This window comes from Lupinus angustifolius, chromosome LG10 (genome assembly GCF_001865875.1).
Source record: "Lupinus angustifolius cultivar Tanjil chromosome LG10, LupAngTanjil_v1.0, whole genome shotgun sequence".
In the NCBI taxonomy this organism is placed as follows: Eukaryota; Viridiplantae; Streptophyta; class Magnoliopsida; order Fabales; family Fabaceae; genus Lupinus; species Lupinus angustifolius.
The window spans coordinates 13,887,987-13,913,564 of record NC_032018.1 but is presented as its reverse complement, the minus strand read 5'-3'; the positions used below and the strand labels follow the sequence as shown (position 1 = coordinate 13,913,564).

At 33.2% G+C, this 25,578-nt stretch overlaps 2 protein-coding genes across 3 annotated transcripts; both read left to right on the top strand.

Moving 5' to 3' along the window:
- On the top strand, positions 8,052–14,562 carry LOC109358649 (cycloartenol synthase). The gene is made up of 16 exons (XM_019603013.1): positions 8,052–8,313; positions 8,465–8,941; positions 9,037–9,121; positions 9,199–9,365; positions 9,669–9,857; positions 10,167–10,280; positions 10,473–10,595; positions 10,676–10,798; positions 10,869–10,967; positions 11,530–11,586; positions 12,682–12,728; positions 12,825–12,968; positions 13,163–13,340; positions 13,830–13,910; positions 14,005–14,088; positions 14,302–14,562. The coding sequence occupies exons 1-16, from the start codon at positions 8,113–8,115 to the stop codon at positions 14,419–14,421; spliced, it is 2,289 nt and encodes a 762-aa protein (XP_019458558.1). The 5' UTR covers positions 8,052–8,112; the 3' UTR covers positions 14,422–14,562.
- Positions 17,822–21,813, top strand: LOC109357676 (TORTIFOLIA1-like protein 1). Of its 2 annotated transcripts, XM_019601681.1 has the most exons (7): positions 17,822–18,610; positions 18,682–18,876; positions 18,964–19,066; positions 19,725–20,380; positions 20,650–21,366; positions 21,482–21,675; positions 21,721–21,796. In XM_019601681.1, exons 1-6 carry the CDS (start codon positions 17,999–18,001, stop codon positions 21,665–21,667), a joined length of 2,469 nt encoding a protein of 822 aa, XP_019457226.1. In that variant the 5' UTR covers positions 17,822–17,998; the 3' UTR covers positions 21,668–21,675; positions 21,721–21,796. The 2 variants fall into 2 exon arrangements, with proteins under 2 accessions (XP_019457226.1, XP_019457225.1); XM_019601680.1 differs by having other exon boundaries at positions 21,482–21,813.

Sequence of the window (25,578 nt, the reverse complement as noted above, 5' to 3'; positions counted from 1 at the left end):
TAATGAAATTACACTTTTTCTATTACAAATAAAGGGAGAAACATGTACTTGCCTTTCCACTAATGGAGAGAATACTTGTTCTTGACATAAGATCTATCTTAGAAAATATAGTGGATATAGGTAGTTCATCTATAAGAGCCTCTAATAAAAACATGTCTTTCAATGTACCCTTATTCAACTAGTTGTAATCTATACACAATCTCATTGAACCATATTTTTCCTACCAAATCCACATGGCTCACATATGGGTTATTATTGTTTTGAACAATCTAGAGTCCAACATTTCTTGTTCCAACTTCTAAATAATAGTTTTATGATATCCAACATATATGTAAGGTCTTTTATTAACTAGTTTGAATCCTTAAATCATTTAAAATTGATGATCATGACATTCCCTTTTAAGTGGAATCTGCTTAGGTTCTTTAAACACGTCCCTAAAATATTATAATAACTTAGTGGTCTTAGAAGATAAGTCAACTTGGGCAACATGAGTATGAGGTTTTGCACCAAAAAAACCTTATTAGTGAAAATCATGCATCATAAATAGATATACCCCATTATGTTGTGTTCTTAATACATGCCTCTTTCCTTATGCACTAAATTCTATTCTTAACTTGTCAAAGTTTCAGATTATGTCTCATTTACTTGATCAACCATTCAACCAACCCCTAGCACCCTATCACAACAATAACATGGAATTAACATCATATCAACATTAAAAGTATTATATTGAAGTTTTGGTTGAAATTACTCACTATAGAAATATTTTGCAACTTGCTACCATAAGCTACTATGACCATTAATGATTCTAACTCCTATAATTCACACCCTAGTTTCTTAGCAACATTAATATCTAAGAAATTATGTGTACTACCACTATCAATTAAGATATATAATGTTTTTTTAGCTTCATGTTCATAATTGTGGGGTTCCCCAAATTCTAATTGCTAATCTCTCTTCATTTTCTATAAATTCTTCAATTTCATCCACATCCACTAGGTGAAACTGAATCCTTTTAAGTTAGGCTGTGTTTAGTAGTATTGGTTTTCATCACAAAAGTAACAAATGCTTGTGATCCTTGGTATTGGGTTATGTCTTAGCTATCTTACTCTAAGTTGTCTTATTTACCCCAAGAGCATTGACTGATTCATATAGTTTGGCTAAGGTAAAAACTTTCATATCCATCTATAGTTGAAACATCCTCAGTCATTCGAATATCATGCCTCAATCCCCTTACAAAACAATTAAGAGTGTATTCAGCTGATAAATCCAATATAGTGATTATAACATCAAATTCTTCATAATAACTACTCATTGCTCCCTTTTGATTTAAATTCATCATTTTCGCTATTGGAAGATCACAAATCTCTTCAAATATTTTCGTTAAGAGTTTTATATATTCCCAATAAGACTTCAAGTAAACATAATGGTAATGTAAAGCCTTTCGCTCAAAATGAATCACTGCTAGGTTAACTTTGATCGCTTGCAAAGTAAGGACAATCATTGTTTAACATTCTCACCGTTAAACTAAGGACAATCAATTCTAGCCAATCTTGTTGAAAAAGCACAAGCATGAGAATTAAAGTGAGTATCACTTGAGTTAGGGGTTCTAATTCTTATGTTTATTGTTAAACTTATTGAATTCTAACAATCGTTATGCTTGTAGGACCATTGATGATGACTCAACAAACATGGATCGTGATCAGCATAGTTCAACTACAAATGTGTATCTGGACAAAATTGGCTCGGTTGGTATTATGGCACATTGCTACAAACCAGAAGGGACAGGGAACATGCATCAGATTGACCGAGATAGGGTGCATCAGGTGCACACAAGCAAAGCGCATCAGCTGGTGCACCATCCTCGGTCAGGATTTCCGCATCAGCTGGATCTGTGTCGGTCAGCAATGCTGCATCAGGCGCACACTGGCAAGGCGCATCAGCTGGATCTGTCTCGGTCAGTAATGCTACATCAGGTGCACACGGGCAAGGCACAACAGCTAAATCTGTCTCGGTCGGAAGAGGCCATGGTGCATCAGACCAATCACAACCACACTTATCCAAGTCAGATTCATCATCACGATGAATCTCATGGTTACAAAGTTACTTGGGCCAATTATGGAATCACACATCATCAGAATTTGAAGACTTGTGATGTATTCCTTTATGATTATTTAAAAGGCCAACGATTTCTTGTAATACAAGCTATCACTCTTAGCTTTGTGTTAGGATCAATAATTCTGTTTTTTCTGTTTTTGATTAGTAGTTAGATGTTAGTTTTATTTGTTAAGTTTGTTATTTCCAGGGGTATATATATTAACCATTATATTGTATTTCAGTATTCAATTCTTAATCAATAAAGTTCATTGAGTGTTCTTTCCATATTGTTTCTATTTGTCATCTTTTTTATTAAGAAGAGTTTGATCTTCATCAATGAGGTTTGCATTTTCAAGAATTATCTTATTCTATTGGCTCAAAATTCCTAAAAAATATAATTCATAAGGGTCTGAAATGTTGTTAGAGCATTAGTAAGTCCAAATGACATGGTTATATAGTCATAATGACTTTCACTAGTTCTATAAGTTGTTGTGCGCATATGCTTAGGATTCATTCTCACTTCATAGAACCTTGACATGAGAGTTATAATCTTCTTCATTAATGGAGAGACAAATGCTTCAAAAAATAAAGGAAAGTGCAACTTTCAATTACAAATTTATCCTTTTGATTATAATGAAATTACACTTTTTCTATTACAAATAAAGGGAGAAACATGTACTTGCCTTTCCACTAATGGAGAGAATACTTGTTCTTGACATAAGATCTATCTTAGAAAATATAGTGGATATAGGTAGTTCATCTATAAGAGCCTCTAATAAAAACATGTCTTTCAATGTACCCTTATTCAACTAGTTGTAATCTATACACAATCTCATTGAACCATATTTTTCCTACCAAATCCACATGGCTCACATATGGGTTATTATTGTTTTGAACAATCTAGAGTCCAACATTTCTTGTTCCAACTTCTAAATAATAGTTTTATGATATCCAACATATATGTAAGGTCTTTTATTAACTAGTTTGAATCCTTAAATCATTTAAAATTGATGATCATGACATTCCCTTTTAAGTGGAATCTGCTTAGGTTCTTTAAACACGTCCCTAAAATATTATAATAACTTAGTGGTCTTAGAAGATAAGTCAACTTGGGCAACATGAGTATGAGGTTTTGCACCAAAAAAACCTTATTAGTGAAAATCATGCATCATAAATAGATATACCCCATTATGTTGTGTTCTTAATACATGCCTCTTTCCTTATGCACTAAATTCTATTCTTAACTTGTCAAAGTTTCAGATTATGTCTCATTTACTTGATCAACCATTCAACCAACCCCTAGCACCCTATCACAACAATAACATGGAATTAACATCATATCAACATTAAAAGTATTATATTGAAGTTTTGGTTGAAATTACTCACTATAGAAATATTTTGCAACTTGCTACCATAAGCTACTATGACCATTAATGATTCTAACTCCTATAATTCACACCCTAGTTTCTTAGCAACATTAATATCTAAGAAATTATGTGTACTACCACTATCAATTAAGATATATAATGTTTTTTTAGCTTCATGTTCATAATTGTGGGGTTCCCCAAATTCTAATTGCTAATCTCTCTTCATTTTCTATAAATTCTTCAATTTCATCCACATCCACTAGGTGAAACTGAATCCTTTTAAGTTAGGCTGTGTTTAGTAGTATTGGTTTTCATCACAAAAGTAACAAATGCTTGTGATCCTTGGTATTGGGTTATGTCTTAGCTATCTTACTCTAAGTTGTCTTATTTACCCCAAGAGCATTGACTGATTCATATAGTTTGGCTAAGGTAAAAACTTTCATATCCATCTATAGTTGAAACATCCTCAGTCATTCGAATATCATGCCTCAATCCCCTTACAAAACAATTAAGAGTGTATTCAGCTGATAAATCCAATATAGTGATTATAACATCAAATTCTTCATAATAACTACTCATTGCTCCCTTTTGATTTAAATTCATCATTTTCGCTATTGGAAGATCACAAATCTCTTCAAATATTTTCGTTAAGAGTTTTATATATTCCCAATAAGACTTCAAGTAAACATAATGGTAATGTAAAGCCTTTCGCTCAAAATGAATCACTGCTAGGTTAACTTTGATCGCTTGCAAAGTAAGGACAATCATTGTTTAACATTCTCACCGTTAAACTAAGGACAATCAATTCTAGCCAATCTTGTTGAAAAAGCACAAGCATGAGAATTAAAGTGAGTATCACTTGAGTTAGGGGTTCTAATTCTTATGTTTATTGTTAAACTTATTGAATTCTAACAATCGTTATGCTTGTAGGACCATTGATGATGACTCAACAAACATGGATCGTGATCAGCATAGTTCAACTACAAATGTGTATCTGGACAAAATTGGCTCGGTTGGTATTATGGCACATTGCTACAAACCAGAAGGGACAGGGAACATGCATCAGATTGACCGAGATAGGGTGCATCAGGTGCACACAAGCAAAGCGCATCAGCTGGTGCACCATCCTCGGTCAGGATTTCCGCATCAGCTGGATCTGTGTCGGTCAGCAATGCTGCATCAGGCGCACACTGGCAAGGCGCATCAGCTGGATCTGTCTCGGTCAGTAATGCTACATCAGGTGCACACGGGCAAGGCACAACAGCTAAATCTGTCTCGGTCGGAAGAGGCCATGGTGCATCAGACCAATCACAACCACACTTATCCAAGTCAGATTCATCATCACGATGAATCTCATGGTTACAAAGTTACTTGGGCCAATTATGGAATCACACATCATCAGAATTTGAAGACTTGTGATGTATTCCTTTATGATTATTTAAAAGGCCAACGATTTCTTGTAATACAAGCTATCACTCTTAGCTTTGTGTTAGGATCAATAATTCTGTTTTTTCTGTTTTTGATTAGTAGTTAGATGTTAGTTTTATTTGTTAAGTTTGTTATTTCCAGGGGTATATATATTAACCATTATATTGTATTTCAGTATTCAATTCTTAATCAATAAAGTTCATTGAGTGTTCTTTCCATATTGTTTCTATTTGTCATCTTTTTTATTAAGAAGAGTTTGATCTTCATCAATGAGGTTTGCATTTTCAAGAATTATCTTATTCTATTGGATGAACTATGGACATCATTTGTATTCTTTTTAATTAATTCTTCTATTGTGATCCTCATTTATTCTGTCAATTCTTTTCATGCTTCATAGAAAAGAAGCTTTGATACTAATTGTTATGGAATTTCTAGTAGTCAAGGTAGAAGATGAAGAAATTGAGAGGTAGAAACTCTAGAGTTGAAGGAGTTTTGAGATATGAACTTTATTGATAACATACGCAAGTTACCAAAGGAACTTACAGTGAATTAACTGCTTAACTTCTGTTGCAGGTAACCTACATATACAATCTTGAATTGGCCAGAAAAACATCCAGGGTAATGATAAATTTTAGTTGTAGAATAACAATTGGCAATATGAATCTCTATCATCATAATGAGAAGCAAAACAAAAAGTAATCATCGGATAATGGGGATTACTTATCCATTTTTTATATCTCATTTTATCTCAATCCAATTGAAAGTTGGTATCTATTCAAAATAAAAATAAAAAAAACATAAAATAATATATTTATGTTATTTTGTGGGATTTGATTGACTTGAGATATGAGGACAAATTTTTTTTAGAAACAGAAGATCCCGATTCCTTTTCACAATGCTAGTCGTGTCTAAAGTACCAAACCCTATACTATATCATACTATCAATACCACATCTTGTACAATATTATTCACATTATATTCAAACGCTATATATGTTAAGTATTTGCAAATGGCTTAAAGATATTTACAATATTGACTTTAATCCCTAAATACATTTCTATTTTTCCCATACTTTTTTCCCACGTGAGTACTCATTTATTGACAATTGAGAAGAAATAAGAACATCAACAAAAAAGTAAGGGGTTGTCAAACCAAACCCTTTCTACTATAGCATGCATCACTTGTTTAGCTATACAATGTGTAGTTAGATTGAATGTGCTATGACCAAACGGAAAAAAGCAAATATCAAAATAAAATAAGAAGCTTTATGACAAACATTTAGATCATCTATTTTTTTATCATGCCTTTTTGTGTCAAATGTTAGGGAGAGATTTGATTAGTGGCTCCAAATTCATATTATATTTTTGGATTCAATTGTGGATTTGTTTCAAGTTCATGAATCTTTGTGTAAATTTGATAAAGGTAATTTTTTTGTGGAAATTGTTGCAGTTCACTACTATTTAGAATATGAAATAATGAGGCAATTTTTAGGGAGGGGAAAGTTAGTTTCATTCAGATTATGGATTTTATCCAAATTGGATATTAGTTTTAGTTTTCCAGAAATTTGGATTCCTTTTCTTTCACCTTTGCCCAATGATGTATTAACTCTGTTACCTGTATTGATCTTTTCTATAAATTATAATTGGGTTGGAACCCCTTGTACAATATATTTTGCTTATACAAAAGAAGCTTCAGAGTTAATGCCATTAATGTCTAACATAACACTTACCTCTAAAAAATCAAGCTAGGAAAACAACAACTCATCAACCACCCTTTTATGGTAGCTTTCAACTTGAATTCATGGGAGTTGACTGAGGATTCAGATCATGAATTGGAAGCACTATTTTACGAATTTTCAATCCAATTGTTGTAAATAATAATATTCATGATTAACAATTAAACATACTAAAATAAGAATCATAATATGGAAGTAACATAAAATTCAAGTCCTAAGACTCATTATTATTCATTATTTTAAATAATAATAAGAAGGAATAAAGAGAAAATAGGAAAAGAACAAAGAAGAAGCAAAAAAAGACAACAAATGGTTTTACATGGTAGGCTTTACTAGTTGAGAGGTAAAGATTGTAATGGAATCAACGGTAAGAAATTAGGTTTAACCCCATTCAAAATGATAAACTCAACCTAGTTTCAAGTGTGTATTTTAAAAAAGTAACAACAAACCTAATCTTTTAAGGTTTCTATAAAGAATGTAATTTTTTATTGTGCCATTTGCCCATTTTGGACTCCAAAAATCACGATTAAGAAGCGATTATAACAATACAATACTATTTCAATAATACAATTAACAATATTATATGAAGTTTAAAACATGTATCAAAGATTGTCGAATTCAATTCAAAGTTTTCATAAAAGAATATATTATTTTTCATGTATCACAAATTAGAGAAAAATATAAACAATAGTTTCTTGTAAAATCATTAGAAGATATTCTTTCTTTCTCTTTCTCTTGGGTGCTTTACATCAATCAAAATAAATATAGACATAGAAATGTATTTTGCGTTAAATAGTTCGAACCTATATAACATATAGAAGTTTGAGCCTAATCTATTTAAAAAAGAAGATTTAAAGCCTATGTCTAATCTATTTAAAAATATAACTTTTAGCCTATTTTTTAAAGACTGATATAAGATTTTTAAATAGATCAAGAGACATGCCTTTAAATAGGCTAATGTACTTACTTTTAAATCAATCTATCTCACTATAAAAATTAAATTGATGGTTTGTTTGATGTTATCATCAAAACTTGTGAAATACAATCCTCCATTTGCACTTTTTATATAGTGTAATATACACGTACTAATATACAGTCAATATATCATCTATCATTCAATTGTATTACTTTTTTTGAAGAATCAATAATAGTTGAGAGTGAATGATTAATGATATACTAATAATATATAAAACTTTTACGCTGTGAGTTCATACATATCACCCTCTCTTTTTACTATACAACACTCAATTATTTAATGGAAATGTTTTTTTAAAGAATGAAATTGGTGATATGAGAAATTACTATCCTTGGGCCAGGTATGGAGTGAGTGGTATTTGGTTTGGAAAGGTCTGGCGAGTCCAGGTCCATTAGGGAGAGAGTTGTTATAAGTATATGAAATCTATGTACTCTTCTCTAGTTTCTTCTCACTCATTCTCATTCTCATTCTCATTCTCATATTATTATTTGCCTTAGTAATAGTTAAAAATGTGGAAGCTGAAAATAGCAGAGGGAAGTGGTCCATGGCTACGGACATTGAACAATCACGTTGGAAGACAAGTTTGGGAGTTCGATCCTGATCACACTGGATCTCCACAATTACTCAGTGATATTCAAACCGCTCGCACTCATTTCCACAACAATCGCTTCACTCACCCACACAGCTCTGATCTACTTATGCGTATTCAGGTTCCCTTTCTTTCGTACCACGACATGTGTCTCGGCGTGTGATTTATCAGAAAAATACTTTATTATTAAAATTTTAAATTAAATACATTTAATATTATGTATCTATGTATGTATTATTTTCTTATGTATTTAAATTAAAATAACGATGTAGTTTGCAAAAGATAACCCAGTAGGAGGTGATCAAGTGTTGCCTAATGTTAAAGTTGAAGATATTGAAGATGTAACTGAAGAAGCTGTTACAACAACTTTGAAAAGGGCTTTGAATTTCTATTCAACTCTTCAGAGTGATGATGGTCACTGGCCTGGTGATTATGGTGGTCCCATGTTTCTTATGCCTGGATTGATTATTACTCTCTCTATAACTGGTGCACTCAATGCTGTCTTAACCCAACAACATAAAATCGAAATGTGTCGCTATCTCTATAATCATCAGAACAAGGATGGTGGCTGGGGTTTGCATATTGAAGGTCCCAGCACCATGTTTGGCTCTGTATTGAATTATGTTACTTTGAGATTGCTCGGCGAAGGACCTAACGATGGAGAAGGGGAAATGGAGAAGGCGCGTGACTGGATTCTAGGCCATGGTGGTGCTACTTATATAACATCATGGGGCAAGATGTGGCTTTCAGTTAATCAATCTTATTTCAATGGTTTTGTTAATGATTATTGCTTTGTGATATAGTTCTTTTCTAATCTTGTTTTGGCGAATGGTGATGCTCATAGGTACTTGGAGTATTTGATTGGTCTGGAAACAATCCCTTGCCGCCCGAGATATGGCTCCTTCCATACATGCTTCCATTCCATCCAGGTTCTTCCTCGATTGTCTGTTTGTGTTTGTTTTAGCTCGTTCGTTGAGAAATCAAGTAATGTTTTTCTGCTTTACAGGAAGGATGTGGTGTCACTGCCGTATGGTCTATTTGCCAATGTCTTACTTATATGGAAAGAGGTTTGTTGGTCCAATCACACCAACAATACTATCTTTGAGAAAAGAGCTTTTTACCACACCATATCACGATATAGATTGGAATCAGGCTCGCAATTTGTGTGCTAAGGTTTGTGAAGACGCTAAACTGGTCCTATGAAGACGTTTCATGACAATTGTTCCACTTGGATTTATCATTTGCAAGTCCCGCTATTGAATATACTTGACCTACTTATACTAATAATCTATGTTATATCCATTGGCATTTATATCCATCGGCATTTATATCCATCGGCATTTATATCCATCGGCATTTATATCCATTGGCATTACATGGAACTTGGCATTTGATTTCTCTAACAATATCAACTGCCAATTTAATTGTGCTAGAGTTAACTAAGCGTTACAAGAAGACTTCTTTGTTCTTGTGCAGGAAGATTTGTACTATCCTCACCCATTCGTGCAGGATCTTCTTTGGGCGTCCCTACACAAGGTTGTTGAGCCTGTTCTGATGCGTTGGCCTGGCAAAAAGATTAGAGAAAAGGCTATCAAGGCTGTAATTGAGCATATACATTATGAAGATGAAAATACTCGTTATATTTGCATAGGTCCTGTGAACAAGGTAATTGTTGAGGGGGTATCTACTGCACCCTCTTCAATTGTTAATTGCTCTTTACTTTCCAGTTTCCACCCATTGGGTAGAAGTGTTAGAATATTATACCTGTTATACTTAACTTAATTCTTTGATAACTAAAATGATTCACAGTTTTCCTTTGCCTACAAAGTTTGTTTTCATTGTGTTTACTATATTCTTTTTAAGGATATTTTCTATGCTTCATTTATATATTATTTTATATTTCCAGCTAAACTAGGACATGTTTAGGAAATACTGACTACTTAGTTATCATTATTCTCTATGATTATTATTCAGGTTTTAAATATGCTTTGCTGTTGGGTGGAAGATCCAAATTCAGAGGCCTTCAAGTTGCATCTTCCAAGGATCCATGATTTTCTATGGCTTGCTGAAGATGGCATGAAAATGCAGGTTCACATATAAGTGATCTTATTCTCACCTTACCATAGTGATCAGATGATGTTTTTTCATGCAATTGGGCATATTTACAGATGTTTTGAATGATGTGAACAAAACTTTGATCTCCCTATGATATGTGGAACCAATGTTATAGCACTATCATGTTTTTATTAAGGTCATTTGTGGAACCAATTTCTGTTGCAGGGTTATAATGGAAGTCAACTATGGGATACTGCATTTGTTGTCCAAGCAATTATTTCAACTAACCTCATTGAAGAATATGGTCCAACTCTAAGGAAAGCTCATATGTTCGTTAAGAATTCACAGGTGACTTTTTACATTTTATCATCATAATATGCATCGGTTTGCCCGTTTTGATTAGAATCTGTTCTCTTTTTTCATTAAAGGTTTTAGAAGATTGTCCAGGTGATCTCAATAATTGGTATCGTCACATTTCGAAAGGTGCTTGGCCTTTTTCGACTGCAGATCACGGATGGCCAATTTCTGACTGCACAGCTGAAGGACTGAAAGTAATTTTTGATCCAGAGACTAGAGTTGCTTATTTTCCTGGTCTGTTTTGATTCTTATTCTCTTTTGCAGGCTGCACTATCACTATCCAAAATTTCGCCAGAGATTGTTGGTGAGCCATTGGATGCAAAACGATTTTATGATGCTGTAAATGTCATTCTCTCACTGCAGGTAGCTAGACTCCTCATTACTAGTTTTCTAAAATTATGTCAATAACGATGTACACACATTTGGGGACCATAAAATTCACTAAACAATTAAGGAATCTGTCTCCTTACAAAAGGGATATTCTCTCTTGATTCAATTGGGAAAAAAAGGTAAAGAACACCTGCTGACTTAGATGGTCTGCTCTTCCCCTAGCCAAATGGCCGCAAACCTTGACTCAATAATTGCCTACCTCATTTTCTCCCCCACATGTTTATAACCCTTTTCAGACATTCCTTTTCTAGTTTGTTACAAAATTCCCATCCACTCACCTTTCCCACGTCTAGCATAAAGTCTATTAACACACAGTTATACCTTTTCCATCATCTTGAAGTCTAATTGATTCCAATTTGTAATCTCGGATGATTATTAGTTTGGCTTTACAATACTTTTATGAAGTACATATTCTATATCATAGTACCATGATGGATGAGCTGGCACCTATTTATTTTATAAAGTCAATTAAGTTTTCCTGGAGAATCAATGGAATTATCCAAAATATTTTTTCTCTTTCTTTCCATCATTGCAGAATACAGATGGAGGCTTTGCAACATATGAGCTCACACGATCTTATAGCTGGTTGGAGGTAGCCTTCTTTGCCTATTCTCATTAGTTTATAGTATATCTTCTTTGTAATGCGAAACACGTAATGGCAAGTGACACATGCTTATCTTCCCATAGGAAGAACATAATATATCCATTGGTTTTTGTTTTTAGGTACTTCTTGGCTCTACAAATCTTCTTTGTATATTAAACATTTGTCCTTAAGAATTGTACATCCTTTGGTTTTTGTTTATACAGCTCTTCACATACGTGCTGCAAAAGTTACTACATATTGAATCATTGTTTACGAATAAACCTTTTGGGGTTTCATTAGGCATTCTTTTAGATTTTAGAATTAGGTCTTAACAGTTGATCCTGAGTAGGGCTGACAATGAATCGAATCAACTCGATTCGTTATTTAGCTCGATAAACTTGGTTCATGAACCAAACATGTTGAGCTTGAGAAAAAAATTGAGCTTGCAAAATAAATGAGCCGAACTTGAGCCAAATATAGTTCGACTCGTGAGGTTCATGAACTGACTCGATTATATATCTATATATACACACACACGAGGGTGACTCAAGTAAGTACAATTTCCATATATAAAATTTAAGAGCAGTAACTCAGTATCATACAAACATATGTGAATGATTGAGATTAAAAGTTAGTTAATGGTCACATGATCACTTAACAATGCCATGTCTGCATATCTTTTAATCTTCACAATTCAAATAAGATCCAACAATACATATTAATTGTTCTTATTTCTCACATTAACACTTGTTCTCACTTGAGTCACTTTATATACATACATATACATGTAGACAATCTTTACTACGTAAACTATAATTGGTCGCTACATTTATTATTAAACAAACTTTCTCTACATTTATTATTAAATTTGTTCGAAAGTTTGTGAACTTTATTTGAGTCAAACTTGAGCTGAAAAAATAGTTCGACATGGAACTCGGCACAAAACTCGACTCGAGCCAATCCTTAACAAGTCGAGCTTAGCTGAGCTGAGCTAATCCTTAATGACTCATTTCTGCCCCTAATCCTGAGAACTTTGGATTTTGTTTCTGGATTAATTTTATGATATGCATACATACACATTGATAATGCCTTCCTTGTTGTCAGTTAATCAATCCCGCGGAAACATTCGGAGACATTGTTATTGATTATACGTAAGCTGTCACATTCATATTCCTTTCTATATCCTTTTCAATTCCCGCAATCCCACAATTTCAATCTTTAATATATCTATAATCAATGTTCTATAGTTATGTGGAATGTACCTCAGCGGCAATTCAAGCTCTGGCATCATTTCAGAAATTATATCCTGGGCATCGTCGAGAAGAAATAGAACGTTGTATTAAGAAAGCTGCTGCCTTTATTGAAGAAATACAAGCTTCTGATGGTTCTTGGTATGCTCCTCCCTTTTGTGAAACCACTTTTTTCATAAGATTTCTGTTGATTTGATATGTAATGTTGACCTTATTTTTATGTGTATACATTCATCTCAAGTTTGCTCTACCCAATTTTTTGGCTGCTTTTGCTTATACTTGGAATGGAACTTTCTCAGCTCAGTTGACTTCTAACCACTCAAACTGCTATACAGGTACGGTTCTTGGGGGGTTTGCTTCACTTATGGCATTTGGTTTGGAGTAAAAGGGCTGATTGCTGCTGGAAAGACTTTTAGTAATTGCTCAAGCATCCGTCGAGCTTGTGAATTTCTGCTGTCTAAGCAGCTCCCTTCTGGTGGCTGGGGAGAGAGTTATCTGTCTTGTCAAAACAAGGTTAAGTTTGCCATTTCTATTACTGATATTGTCTTTTCTTCTTCTGAAAATTCACAATTTAACATCTGCTTGCCAGAGTGGCTTCTGAGTTCTTACCGGTACTTCTTTATTTGTTTGCTATTCTTTGGAACATAATATGTTTGTGCTCATTGCCTCTGACATGCATATACATGATAGTGAATATTCAAAGGATATGGATGTGAGGGAGTTGGAGAATGCTAAAGGAGAGTAGATCTAAATCAAGAAACCTACATGTTGGCAGTAATGATAATTGCAAGAACATTAATCCCTTAAAGAGTTCAATCAAACTATGAAATAACTAGTATAAGAGATTTCAGCATTTGACAAAGCTTTTACCTACTGAGGGAAATGCAATGTCATCACAAACTTTCTGCATAAGACACAAGTTTTATATATTTGCCCCAAAGAAATGAAATCATGTATGTTAGACTTGTAACAAATTTTCCGCATCGTCTCGTCGTTGCTCAGGTGTATTCAAATCTGGAAGGCAACAGGTCTCATGTGACGAACACCGGATGGGCTATGCTAACTCTCATCGATGCTGAACAGGTATAAACCAAGTTTTGTTACTTTTATGATACAGAACATATAGGGTATACTTATTTTCCTGTTTTCTCTTGTTGCTTTTGTAATAATGGAACAGGCTAAGAGAGATCCAACACCATTGCACCGTGCTGCTGTATGTTTGATAAATTCCCAAATGGAGAATGGTGACTTTCCCCAGCAGGTATTATAATTATTTTTTGAGTAAATACATATTTCAGTTATTCATGTTTTTCGATCTTACCAATTTGTTCCTTAAAAAATTGAAAAACCTAATATGGTCCTAAAATTTTTGAGCGACTAAAGTGAGTATTTACTATTTATTTCTTTATTTTTCTGTTTTTTTTCCGGTGAAGTGTTTAATTATTTTGTATGATTCTTGTTTTTGTATGTTCAGGAAATAATGGGAGTATTCAACAAGAATTGCATGATAACTTATGCTGCATACAGAAACATATTCCCCATATGGGCGTTGGGAGAATACAGATCTCGTGTATTGCAACAGGCTTCTACTTAATCTAAATCAATCTTATCCACCATTTCCATCCTTCAACTTTATGACTAGTGAATGAGAAAACAAACTAGTGGAGAATGCCTATATAAGTTTTTTTTACAACTTAAAAGCATGCAAAAAATGTTGGTTCGGATCATTGATGAACTAAGTTTGCATTCCGTCTATATGATAATTATTAATGAAGTCAACTCTTTAAATTTTCTATCGTAAATTAAAAGAGATGTAGTTTAAAATTATTGGAAAAAAGAAACAAATTTGTATAGTAGTAGTTAATTATAATTGAATGGTAGACGTAATATATAAATTTTACAACTTAAAAGCTAATTATAATTGAATTTTAAATAAAAGTAATATAAATGAGTGGTAGATGATAAATTTATTATCTAGAAAATTTTATATTGATAATGTATAGATATTAAATTCTTGTTATAAACTTTGATCTTTAGGAACAAATGACTTGGGGTGAGCATGAGTTGGGTTGTGTCGGATAAGGCTTGTCTCTTTCTCGACCCTATATATTGGTCGAATTAATTTTTTAATCTGGACCTGACCCTAGACCTAAAGTGGACCTGACCTTAGACCCAAAGTGAACCTGACCTTAGACGTCAACTGGGCTAGCCTTTGAACTCAAATCTGACCTTAGACCTGATTAAATATAATGCATATCTCTTTTAAATAAAATCTTCACAATATTATTTATTATTATAGATACATAATTTGACATATGAAATGATATGTGTGAATATATATTGTTAATATATATAATGAAAAAAGTTTAGAAAATCAATAATACTTTTAAGTTTTAACCAAAGAGATATCATTATTGTATATGCAATTACATAGAGACATATACAATCATGATGAGTGAGTGATCTTGGGTCGGGTTAGGTCCGATCATGCTTGTCCCTACTGGTTTGAAATATTGATAAGGTCTAAACTTTGAATTCAAACCCGGTCCTAGACCCGAACCTATTCGAGCTTGATCATGATGAGACCATATTGAGTGGTTGGTTAGAGTCAGGTCTTACTCACCCCTATAAATGACTATCTATCATTTATGTTATGATAAAGAAATGTCGGATGATGAACTATAAAACTTTACATTTTTTTGGGTACTACCAAAAGTACCATCTCATCTTTTGGTAAGGAATTAATCACTTCCGGGATGCGTAGTTATCTCTTCCAACAAGTGTCGCTCACAGAAATCGAATTATTGACATTTTAATCATTCTAAGGATCTAGCAGAACCTTATATCACTAGACTAACATCTTGTTGATAGAAAACTTTTTTTTGATAATATATAGATATTAAAATGTTTTGGTTATCATCTTTGTTATAAATTTTAATGTTTAGGAACAAATGATTGTGTATCATTTATGCATATGATAAAGAAATGATGCATAGTTAACATTAAATAAATAATATAGCAATGAAGGAGGAATTTATTGTAGTTGTGAAAGTTCAAAAATAGCTCACAAATCTCAAGTGAAAGTATGTAGCAATGATGTCAAAATAAAAGGAAGAGTAATTATACGGACCACCCTTCAGTTTTAATAGAACTACACATATTATATATTTCATTTTTATAGTTTCACATATCTTCACTTGATCTAACCAAAAGTTAATGTGAATGAGTAAAATATTAAATTACCCTTTTATTTCAAATAAATCTTCTATTCTTCCAACTGAGTAAATCATCTTTGTCAAATTAGGGTTCAAATAAATCAAAGCAAATTTGGAAATTGATTATCCATTGTTAAGAGGTGAGTAAAAACCATATCACATTTTTTATTGTATTCCCGTTTTTATTGTATTCCTATGTATTGCTTATATGCGAGCAAATGTGGAAAAATGTTGTGATGAAGCTTACTTCAAATCAAAATATTGTCTCACTTGTAATAAAATAATCCACTCTATGCTAGATATTGATGTTAACAATAGCAGAGTATCGACCAAATTGACCCCCACCACCACTATCGTTGAAGAGGCTACTTGGAAGGCCTAAGAGGGCTAGAAAGAAAAGTGTTGTTGAAGAGCCATCATGAACTAAGGATGCAAGGAGGTCAGATAGATGTAATGAACTTGGACATAACTATCGCACTTGTTAGAGAACTTCAATGCAAGGAAAAAAATAGAAACAGAAATGTACAAAGTGCAACATTATTTACTTATAATGTCATGCAACATTGTCTCCTAATTTGCATTGCCTTTATTATGCATTACGAAACTCAAAACACAAGCTCAACACATGCTTTAAATGTTGAAGTGCAAGTTGCAACCTTAACCCAAGTATAAAAAGCACACTTAATGAATTTGGATTCAAAGGTGTTTATAAATTTTTTACTCGACACTTACCATTTGTTCAAAGAGACAATCATTAATCAACAAGATGAAATAAGTCAACATGTTGCAGTGAGCATGATAACAAGGAATGAAAGCTATAAAATGACACATGAAAACGCATTAAAAAAAGAAGCAAACTAAAGAAGAACCCATCATAGTAGTTACTAATATGGATAATTATTTTTTTGGTTTAGGTTGTAGATAGTAGTGGGTGTGTGTGTCTTTTAATATTTGTCTATTTAATAGGAAAACAAATAACTCGATACCAACATTTGGTATTTTATATGGATTTATGAAGTTTTTAGAAGTGAAGTTATTAGAAGCAATTTTGTGTCTTTCTAACAACAACTTTATGGATAATTGGATTTATGAAATTTTAACATCAACATTGTGATATTATAGTAATATTAACAGAGGAGAAATGTTAAAAGAAATATTACAAAATGATATTATATATTACAAAAAATATTATAGTAATATTTATTAATTTATATATGTTTATGGATTAAATAAGAAATTTTAGAAAAAAATCAACAAAAATATATGACAAAAAAAGAAAAGAATGAAACACATTTTAGTATTATTTATTAATATATATATATATATATATATGGAATAATATTGACTATAATTCTTTTAAACATTTTATCAAACAAGTTGTGAGTAATATAGTGAAACATGTTTATATGAAGTCTAAAAATGATATTTTTATTATAATATTTAATTAAATGATATATGATATGTACATACACTATTATTTAATGTTCAACTAACAATAAAAGTAATTTGTGTAACGTGCTTATATAAATGAGAGGAAATTTGTGTAAAGTTCATGTAATTTCATTAAAACTCAGAAAAATTACGTAGTTACTCTAAATAAATGTAATTGAAGGGCAAATGAGATGAGATGATGAAAGTGGGCCGAACACGCGAAGCCCAAATCCAAAATTGGAAAGCAATGAGGGCGCCATTTTTAAAATGTGTTGAGGTGGGAGGGACACCACACAAAGAGAGAGAATTTGAATTGAATTGAATTGAATTGTACATACACCAATATACATTATTTAACTCTGTCTTTATGCGTGTGATTTTCCTGAACCCGAGGTTATTGCCTTTTAGATTCTTTTCTCTTTCCAATTTGAATTTGAATGTTGTTCCTGGTCTACTTTGGATATCACTCTTTTTGGTAATTTCTATTTTCAACTCATTCACTCATTGAAGAAGAAGAAGAAGAAGATGAAGAAGTCACACTCATATTCACAAGGGAAAGCTAATTTTGAGCTTAAACAAAAACTAGTAGTTGCTTTGAACAAGCTTGGTGATCGTGACACTCAACAAATAGGGATTGATGAGCTTCACAAAACTGCTCAATTTTTAACTCCTGAAGCCATCCCTTGTTTCCTATCATGTCTCTTAGACACCGATTCCAACCAAAAGAGTGGTATCAGAAAGGAATGTGTTAGACTCATGGCTACATTGGCCACATTTCACCACATCGGCTCGTATCTCCCGAAGATGGTTGCAACCATTGTTAAGCGTCTCAGGGACCCTGATTCGATGGTTAGGGACGTTTGTGTTCAGACAACAGGTGTGTTAGCGTCTAAAGTGAATGATGACGATAAAGCCTTTGTTGTATTAATGAGACCTTTCTTTGAGGGTCTTGGTGAGCAGAACAAGCATGTTCAATCTGCTTCTGCTTTATGTCTCGCTGCTATCATTGATAACACTCATCGTCCTTCGCTTCATATTTTGCATAAGATCTTGACAACTAGGGTTCTTAAGTTGCTCAACAACCCTCATTTCATGGCCAAACCAGCACTGCTTCACCTAACCAGAGCCATTCTCCTCGTCAGTTTTCTTTACCATTATTAGTATTGTAATTACTCTCATTCTTCTTAATGATTATTTCGCTTTGACAGGGTGGAGGTGCTCCGACTGAAAATATTTTGTGCAATGCTGTTGGTGGCATACAACAGGCCCTAAAACACAGTGACTGGACAACACGCAAAGCAGCTTCGCTAGCACTGGCTGATATTGCGTTCAGTGGTGCCTCTTCTTTTGCATCTCTAAAACATTCTTGCATTCATTCCCTTGAGTCATGTCGATTTGACAAGGTCATTCTGCTTCCTTCTTTATCACATGACACTAATTGATTGAGTGAGTTTGTGTATTACATGCTTCTTCTAACTTTGTTAATATAGGTAAAGCCAGTTAGGGATGCTGTTTTGCAAGCGCTCAAATATTGGAAAATTCTTCCAGCTCCAGATACTCCTGACCCTTCTGAAGCAGGTTCCTCATTAAAAGGTTTGCTGATGCTACCATCTCTCACTTTACTTTCCCTTCATTTATTAATTGTGAGCATTGTTTTAAAGTACGGTTTTGGTCCATTGTGGTAATGGTTATCATTACTGTGATTGTGGTCATTGCGATGCGAATTGCGGCCGTTGAGGTATGACATAATGTTTTCGATTATAATATTTTCTGGAGGATTAGTTATTCTTGAATCCATTATCCTGAATAAAGATATCCTTGGCTTTTTATAAGTTCCGAATCAGATAGTAATCTAATTTTTTTCGCACCTTAGCTAACCTTAACCACATGCCTAACATCTAACATCCGATGTGATGCACCAAATGATTCAAATTGTGGACTGCATCACATGATGCGATCGCAATATTGCGGTGGCCGTCGCAACTGCATCACACCGCAATTGTAGTGTGACACCGACTCACAATGATGTGGCTGCATCAAACTGCAATACAACTATATCAGACCGCATTTGGCTGCAACGCAACCGCATTGGGCTGCATCGATATAAATTTTTTTTACTCGCAAAATAATTCACACCATAACGGCCACAATCGTAGTAACTGCAACTGAAATTTAAAACACTGGATGCACCCTTCTGTTTGTAATCCTTTTATTCACTAATATGCTTGTCTTTTACTCATGTTTTCCACAGAAAATCTCTGCAGAGGTGATGCTGCTGATATTAGTAGTACTACTGACTCAGGACACAGGGATGATAAGCACCAAAAAGTTAACACAAAATCAAATACAGGAAGGATTCCTTTGTCTGCTAGAAAAGCATGTCAAAATTATGTTGGAAATTCGCACTATCTCAAACCAGATGATTGGCATGTTGAAATTGCAGTCCCTGGAACTCATTCTTCAGTTGAATTCCAGAATGAAGACTCTGAGAGTAACTCTGTCAGCAAGCCATTAGAAACAATCAGTGTTGATGTTACAAGCATGCAGGATGTTGGTTGTGAATATCTGCCCATGGATGAAAAGCAGGAGAGCTCGTCTGTGTCTAATCTTGCCGCCGATAACTTCGAGACCAAGTTTTTAACTGCTTCTCATGACTGTTTTATAGATAGTGGGGTGCAGAAGCCATCTGCAAGAAGGCATCAGTACAACGGCGAAGAGATAAGTTGTAACGAACGAATGTACTCCATAAGGACACAGCATCCTGGATGTTCAGATTCTACAATTACAGACTCTAGCCCCCAAACTTCACATAAATGCTGCGACCGAATGGCAAATGAAATCATTTGCGTTCAAAATCAACTTTCAGATATTGAAATTAAACAGACAAACATGATGCATCAATTACAGGTATTAGGGAGTGTTAGTTATATACACTTACATGTGTGCGATTTTATGTTTCTGAATTCTGATGCTGCTAGTCATTTTCTACATGCAATTATTTCTTGAACCTTTGTTCTCTTTTAAAAAGTAAACATCCATTTGCTTTATCACGTGGCAGTAAGGAAAAATATGAACTCTTAACTTTTCTGTTATTCTGGACTTGTGTATCTCTTATGTGCACAGCATGATATATGATTTAGCATTTACCTATGATACTACTGCCAAATCTTTTTCAGATGTTTACAACTGGCATAATGGATGCCCTTTCTACAATCCAATCAAGAATGGCAGGCTTAGAGAATGCACTTAATATATTCACTGAAGAACCTGTTCAAGGAGGAAGAAATTCTTTTTCAGAAAGCTCCAAATTTGTGAGGCATAGCCAGAATGTGGCTTCTCCCAGATTCTCCATATATACTCCAAGGCCATCTGTAGATACTGATAATAAGCAGACAGACTACTTGCCGGTTAAAAGTTCCGAAACATTTGAGAATAAAACATATTCAAGGATCCAACCAATGAATTCATCTGGAGTTAGTGTGGATATGTGGAAAAGTTGCAAGGCAACAACTAATGCCAAAATTTTCAAAGAGCAGGATAATTTGAACAGCTCAGGGAAGAACACACGGAGCATGGGCTCTGCTCAGATGAGAAAGAATGATGGTAACTTTTCCTCTTCTACGAGCGCCAATGGCAGAAATGGTTGTTCTTATGAGAGTAACACTAACAACTGGAACTGTGTGAAACGTCTTGTGTGTGAAGGGGATCTAAACAATGCATATATGGAAGCTCTGCGTTCTCGTGATGAACGTATTCTTGTTGAGCTTCTGAATAAAACTGGTCCAGTCATAGAAAGTTTATCAGTGAAGACTGTCAACGTTCTCCTTAACACTTTAGCATCATATCTTCTTGAAGGAAGATTTTTTGATACCATAATCCCCTGGCTGCAACAGGCAATTTCACTTACACTTCTTGATTAACTTTTTTGGTTCAACAATTATTTCAGTTTCTTGTAGCTTCATTGGAATGAACATATATGATAATTTATGGTAGTATTTCTCTTTTTAGGTTGTGGAGATGAGTACTATCTATGGACCAAAATGCATTGCTCTCTCCATAGGATCCAAGGAAAATATTTTATCTGCAGTTCAAGAGGCTGTGAACCTAAATATTTTCACTCTTGCTGAAAGAAGTTCTGCTGCAGATTTAGCAATGAAATTGAACCACGTTTGGGGTAAGATTACTGGAAGTTAAAAGTATGTGTATTTGTCAAAGCATCATGCGTGTAGCTATTTTTTTGTTGGGAGTTAGATCTTGTTTATGTTTGAAATTGAAAAGCCGGTGATAATTGTATGTATTTTGGTTAGCGAGAACAGATTTGATAAATATTGATAGCTCTCCTATAGAGTATTAGAATGGGAAAATCTATTAGATAATGAACTTTTGGTTCTAAGCCATCTTGCTTGTTGTTGCGCTTAGCGATGAATCAACAATTCGAAATGCTTTTCTTGCTTGTCGTTGCGCTTAGTCGATAACTTGTTGGTTAATTTCTGAACTTTTCTTTTGCTGATTCATAGCAGTGCATATACGAAATATGTGAACTTTTTTATAATTTTGCATATAGTTAAACATGTGAACTTTTTGTAATTTTGCATACATTTAAACATGTGAACTTTTTGTATGGTGAATATTGGTTTATGACGCATGTATGTTACTATATTATCGAAAAGGTATGTGTGATATATGAATAATTATATCAGTATATGCTAGAATGAAATTGGTGTTTTATGCTAGAACTAGAACCGGTTACTTTATGATTGATAATTTTATACAATACTTTATATGGAGAACAAAGTTGTTTGATGTGACATAAATTAAGAATTAAGAGGAAATTGCACGGATATACTTTCAAATATATCTTAATTATATTTATCATATTTTTATAAAATATCATACTCACCTTGTCTGAAGTGGAAGTTAATGTAGCATATTTATATAAATTATATAAGTGGTTTCTGCAGTTGTAAAAAATTCGGATTTGTATAATTTCATTAAATATGAAAAGTGTAATTTATTCTTATATGTAAGTTTCTCCTGCAAATCCTATTAACAATAATGAAGGTGGCGATTATTGGGAGAGACTAGAATTCCTAATTGAGTTATCTTATTTTATGGTCAATTGTCATCACCCTTTTTACCGGAAATACCATCAAACTTCTTCCTTTCACCTCAGCTTGGAACCAAAATTACTCAAAGCCTTCAAATTTCAATACTATTATTGACACTAATGACTTTTTGTACAAATTATAACAAAAAAAGTAGAATTAGATAATGATATTAAACCTGTAGGGGAAAACATATATACTTTATAAAAAAATAAAAAAAAGTACATATGTTATATCCAAAAATAGATAGTAACATGCAGTTTGCTTGGTGGTAAAACTTTCACACAGTGAACATTTCCGAACATAAATTTACATCCAATATAATCCTAGTTTCACGTACCTACATGATAAAAGTTTGGTTATTGTATAATCTTAGTTTCACACATCTAATTGTTATTGTGTCAATGCATGTGCCATTAATTACGATTAGTCAGAAAAATGGTTAATTGTTAATATTTTAATTTAAATATATATTTTTAACTAATTATATGTTAATGGTACATGCAGTTAACAAATAACATATGTTCTCCCAATTGTTATGCCACTTACATACTACATTTTCTTTCATAATACTCGGGTGAAAACAAAATTAGAAACAGTGATGAATTTTATTCACAAAAAATTCCTTCTAATTATACTTTTGGCTTTACTCAACTAAAAGAAATCCTAGTGGTTTATTTTATAACCTGCTAGATGTACAAACTAAGATTTATATTATCTTGATGATGGAACAATAATAGTTTCAGACTTTCAGATTTAAAAGGTTCAGAAAGAAATGGTCGTACAAAAGTGATGATATAAAGTATAAAATTTATATAAAATATAATCTTCATCTTGGCTTTCATCTTCATCTTTGCTACCTTCTGAATCTTCTTCTCCATCGCGATTTTCGGGCATCTCATCTCTTTTTCCTTTGCCATCAGGTTTTCCTAGCAGGGAAGAGGAAGGATCATTGTAATGTGAGTTAAAACAAGCTCAAAAGAGATGAAGACAGAGAGGTATGTGCAAAGGACAAGCATTTCATTCACAAAAAATGGAATTTATACCACAAAACCGAGATAGTATTCAAAGGTACTTACTAATTATGTAACATGGGATTGTTTCGATACCATTGTACCGGCATTAGAATTTATTCTAACAAAGCCGAGCTGGGGCAAAAAGAGAATAACTTATTCACATGATTATTAGAAGTAAGTTGTAACTGGAATATTCTTGAAATCATTATACCGGTATTGGAATTTATTTCAACAAAGCCGAGAAGACGAACAAAGAATAAAACTAAGTTCACTTACTTAATCAAATAAAAAGGAAACACACCAAAGAAGAGGAATTCCGCTTTTAACAAATTGGCGCCGTTGTCGGGGACGATTTGTTGACAGAGGAAACTCTTCCTCCCAAATAAACCTTTCAAAAGTCCTATAATACAAGTTAAATATAATGCAAATACAACATAATTTCACACTCATCAATCACCACATGTATGCATTGTAAGACAACAAATAATATTATCTCATCGTCACCTTTTGTGAGATTGGTTTTACAAGCGAAACTTAGCTTAAATACATTAAAGTCGTCTATAGAAGTTTGGTGTTTCATATGTCAATTGAGTTTCAGGTTCTGTCACCATTTCAACTCGCGAAGCCTATATCATAAGGCAACACCAATATGGGTTATGGGTTGATGTTTCCGTGGGAGATATCCAACCTAGTACAATCTCAAGATACTGAAGATAACTCTTTGATTTTTTTAATTCGGGAGTTGTCAAATGATTACTCAAAAGTGTGTTTTCAAAGTAAAGTTCTTATTTATACAATAGTCTATGCACAAAATTTGGATAATCTTTATGTTCTTATCTAACCTTTTCAAAAATCAAGTAGTCGGGCTATAACATCCAAATTCCCAACAAAACATAAAGTAAACTAAGTTAATTATTTTGTTTAACTTACATGGATCGAACATGTAGAAGTAGATAATAAAACATTATATTTATAAACTTGTAGTTAATTTTGGCACATTCCCATTTGAGCTACAAGGTGGCTGGCTTCATTACATAGACAATGTCAACATTTTTATAGTAATGGCCTTCAACATACCAGCAATGGACCATTATGATATATATATATAATATCTTAATAAAGGGTTGCAAAGTTTAAAGTCACGCATTCAATGGTTTAAATATTTAACTTCAAATGTTAATTTCAATCCATAGATACAATAATAATAGGTCCATAGGGAAGGAATATTATGAAGTTGACAGAGAGAATGAAATGGAGCTTTGGCATTAGTATTAGTGCTTCTAAAACACATGCTTGGAGATCATTATGTTACGTATAAGTCTGCTGGGATCATTCATACTCTTTCTGCTCATAATCCTTACATCAACATATGGTGACCATAGTACTTTTCAAGCATGTGTTGTAGATGTATCAACACCCATGTAAAAGCTCCTTGTCATTCTCTCTGTTAGCTTCATTACGGTTTTCATTCCCATTGGGTCGATTATCACTTATGGGTTTAATTAGCACTTTTAAGTAATATATTTGAGTGAATTAGTTAATAGCTTTAAATTCTACAACCCTCTCACCAAAATTTTAAATTATATATATATAGAGAGGGGGGATTTCATAGATATATCACAATATCAGGTTGTGAGTATGTTAGTCAATGTTATATAAGAAAGATATTGTCATTGTTTATCTAATGAAGTAATCCACCATACAACTCCATAGTTAAGACAAAAATTAACTATGTTACAAATATTAAGCATTGTTATATGATCTGCTTCTACATGTTTAACTCATGCAACTTCAACAAAATAATTGTTTTTGTTTAATTTTACTTTTCTTGCAATAGCCTCATAACTTGATGTTCAAATGGCTAAATAAGAAGATTATCAACGATGTGCATGGAGCCATGGACCATTGTTAATTTAATTGAAAATTAGTTGATGGAGTAACCATTAGGAAACTCTTGAACTAAACAACTAGTTGGTTATATATC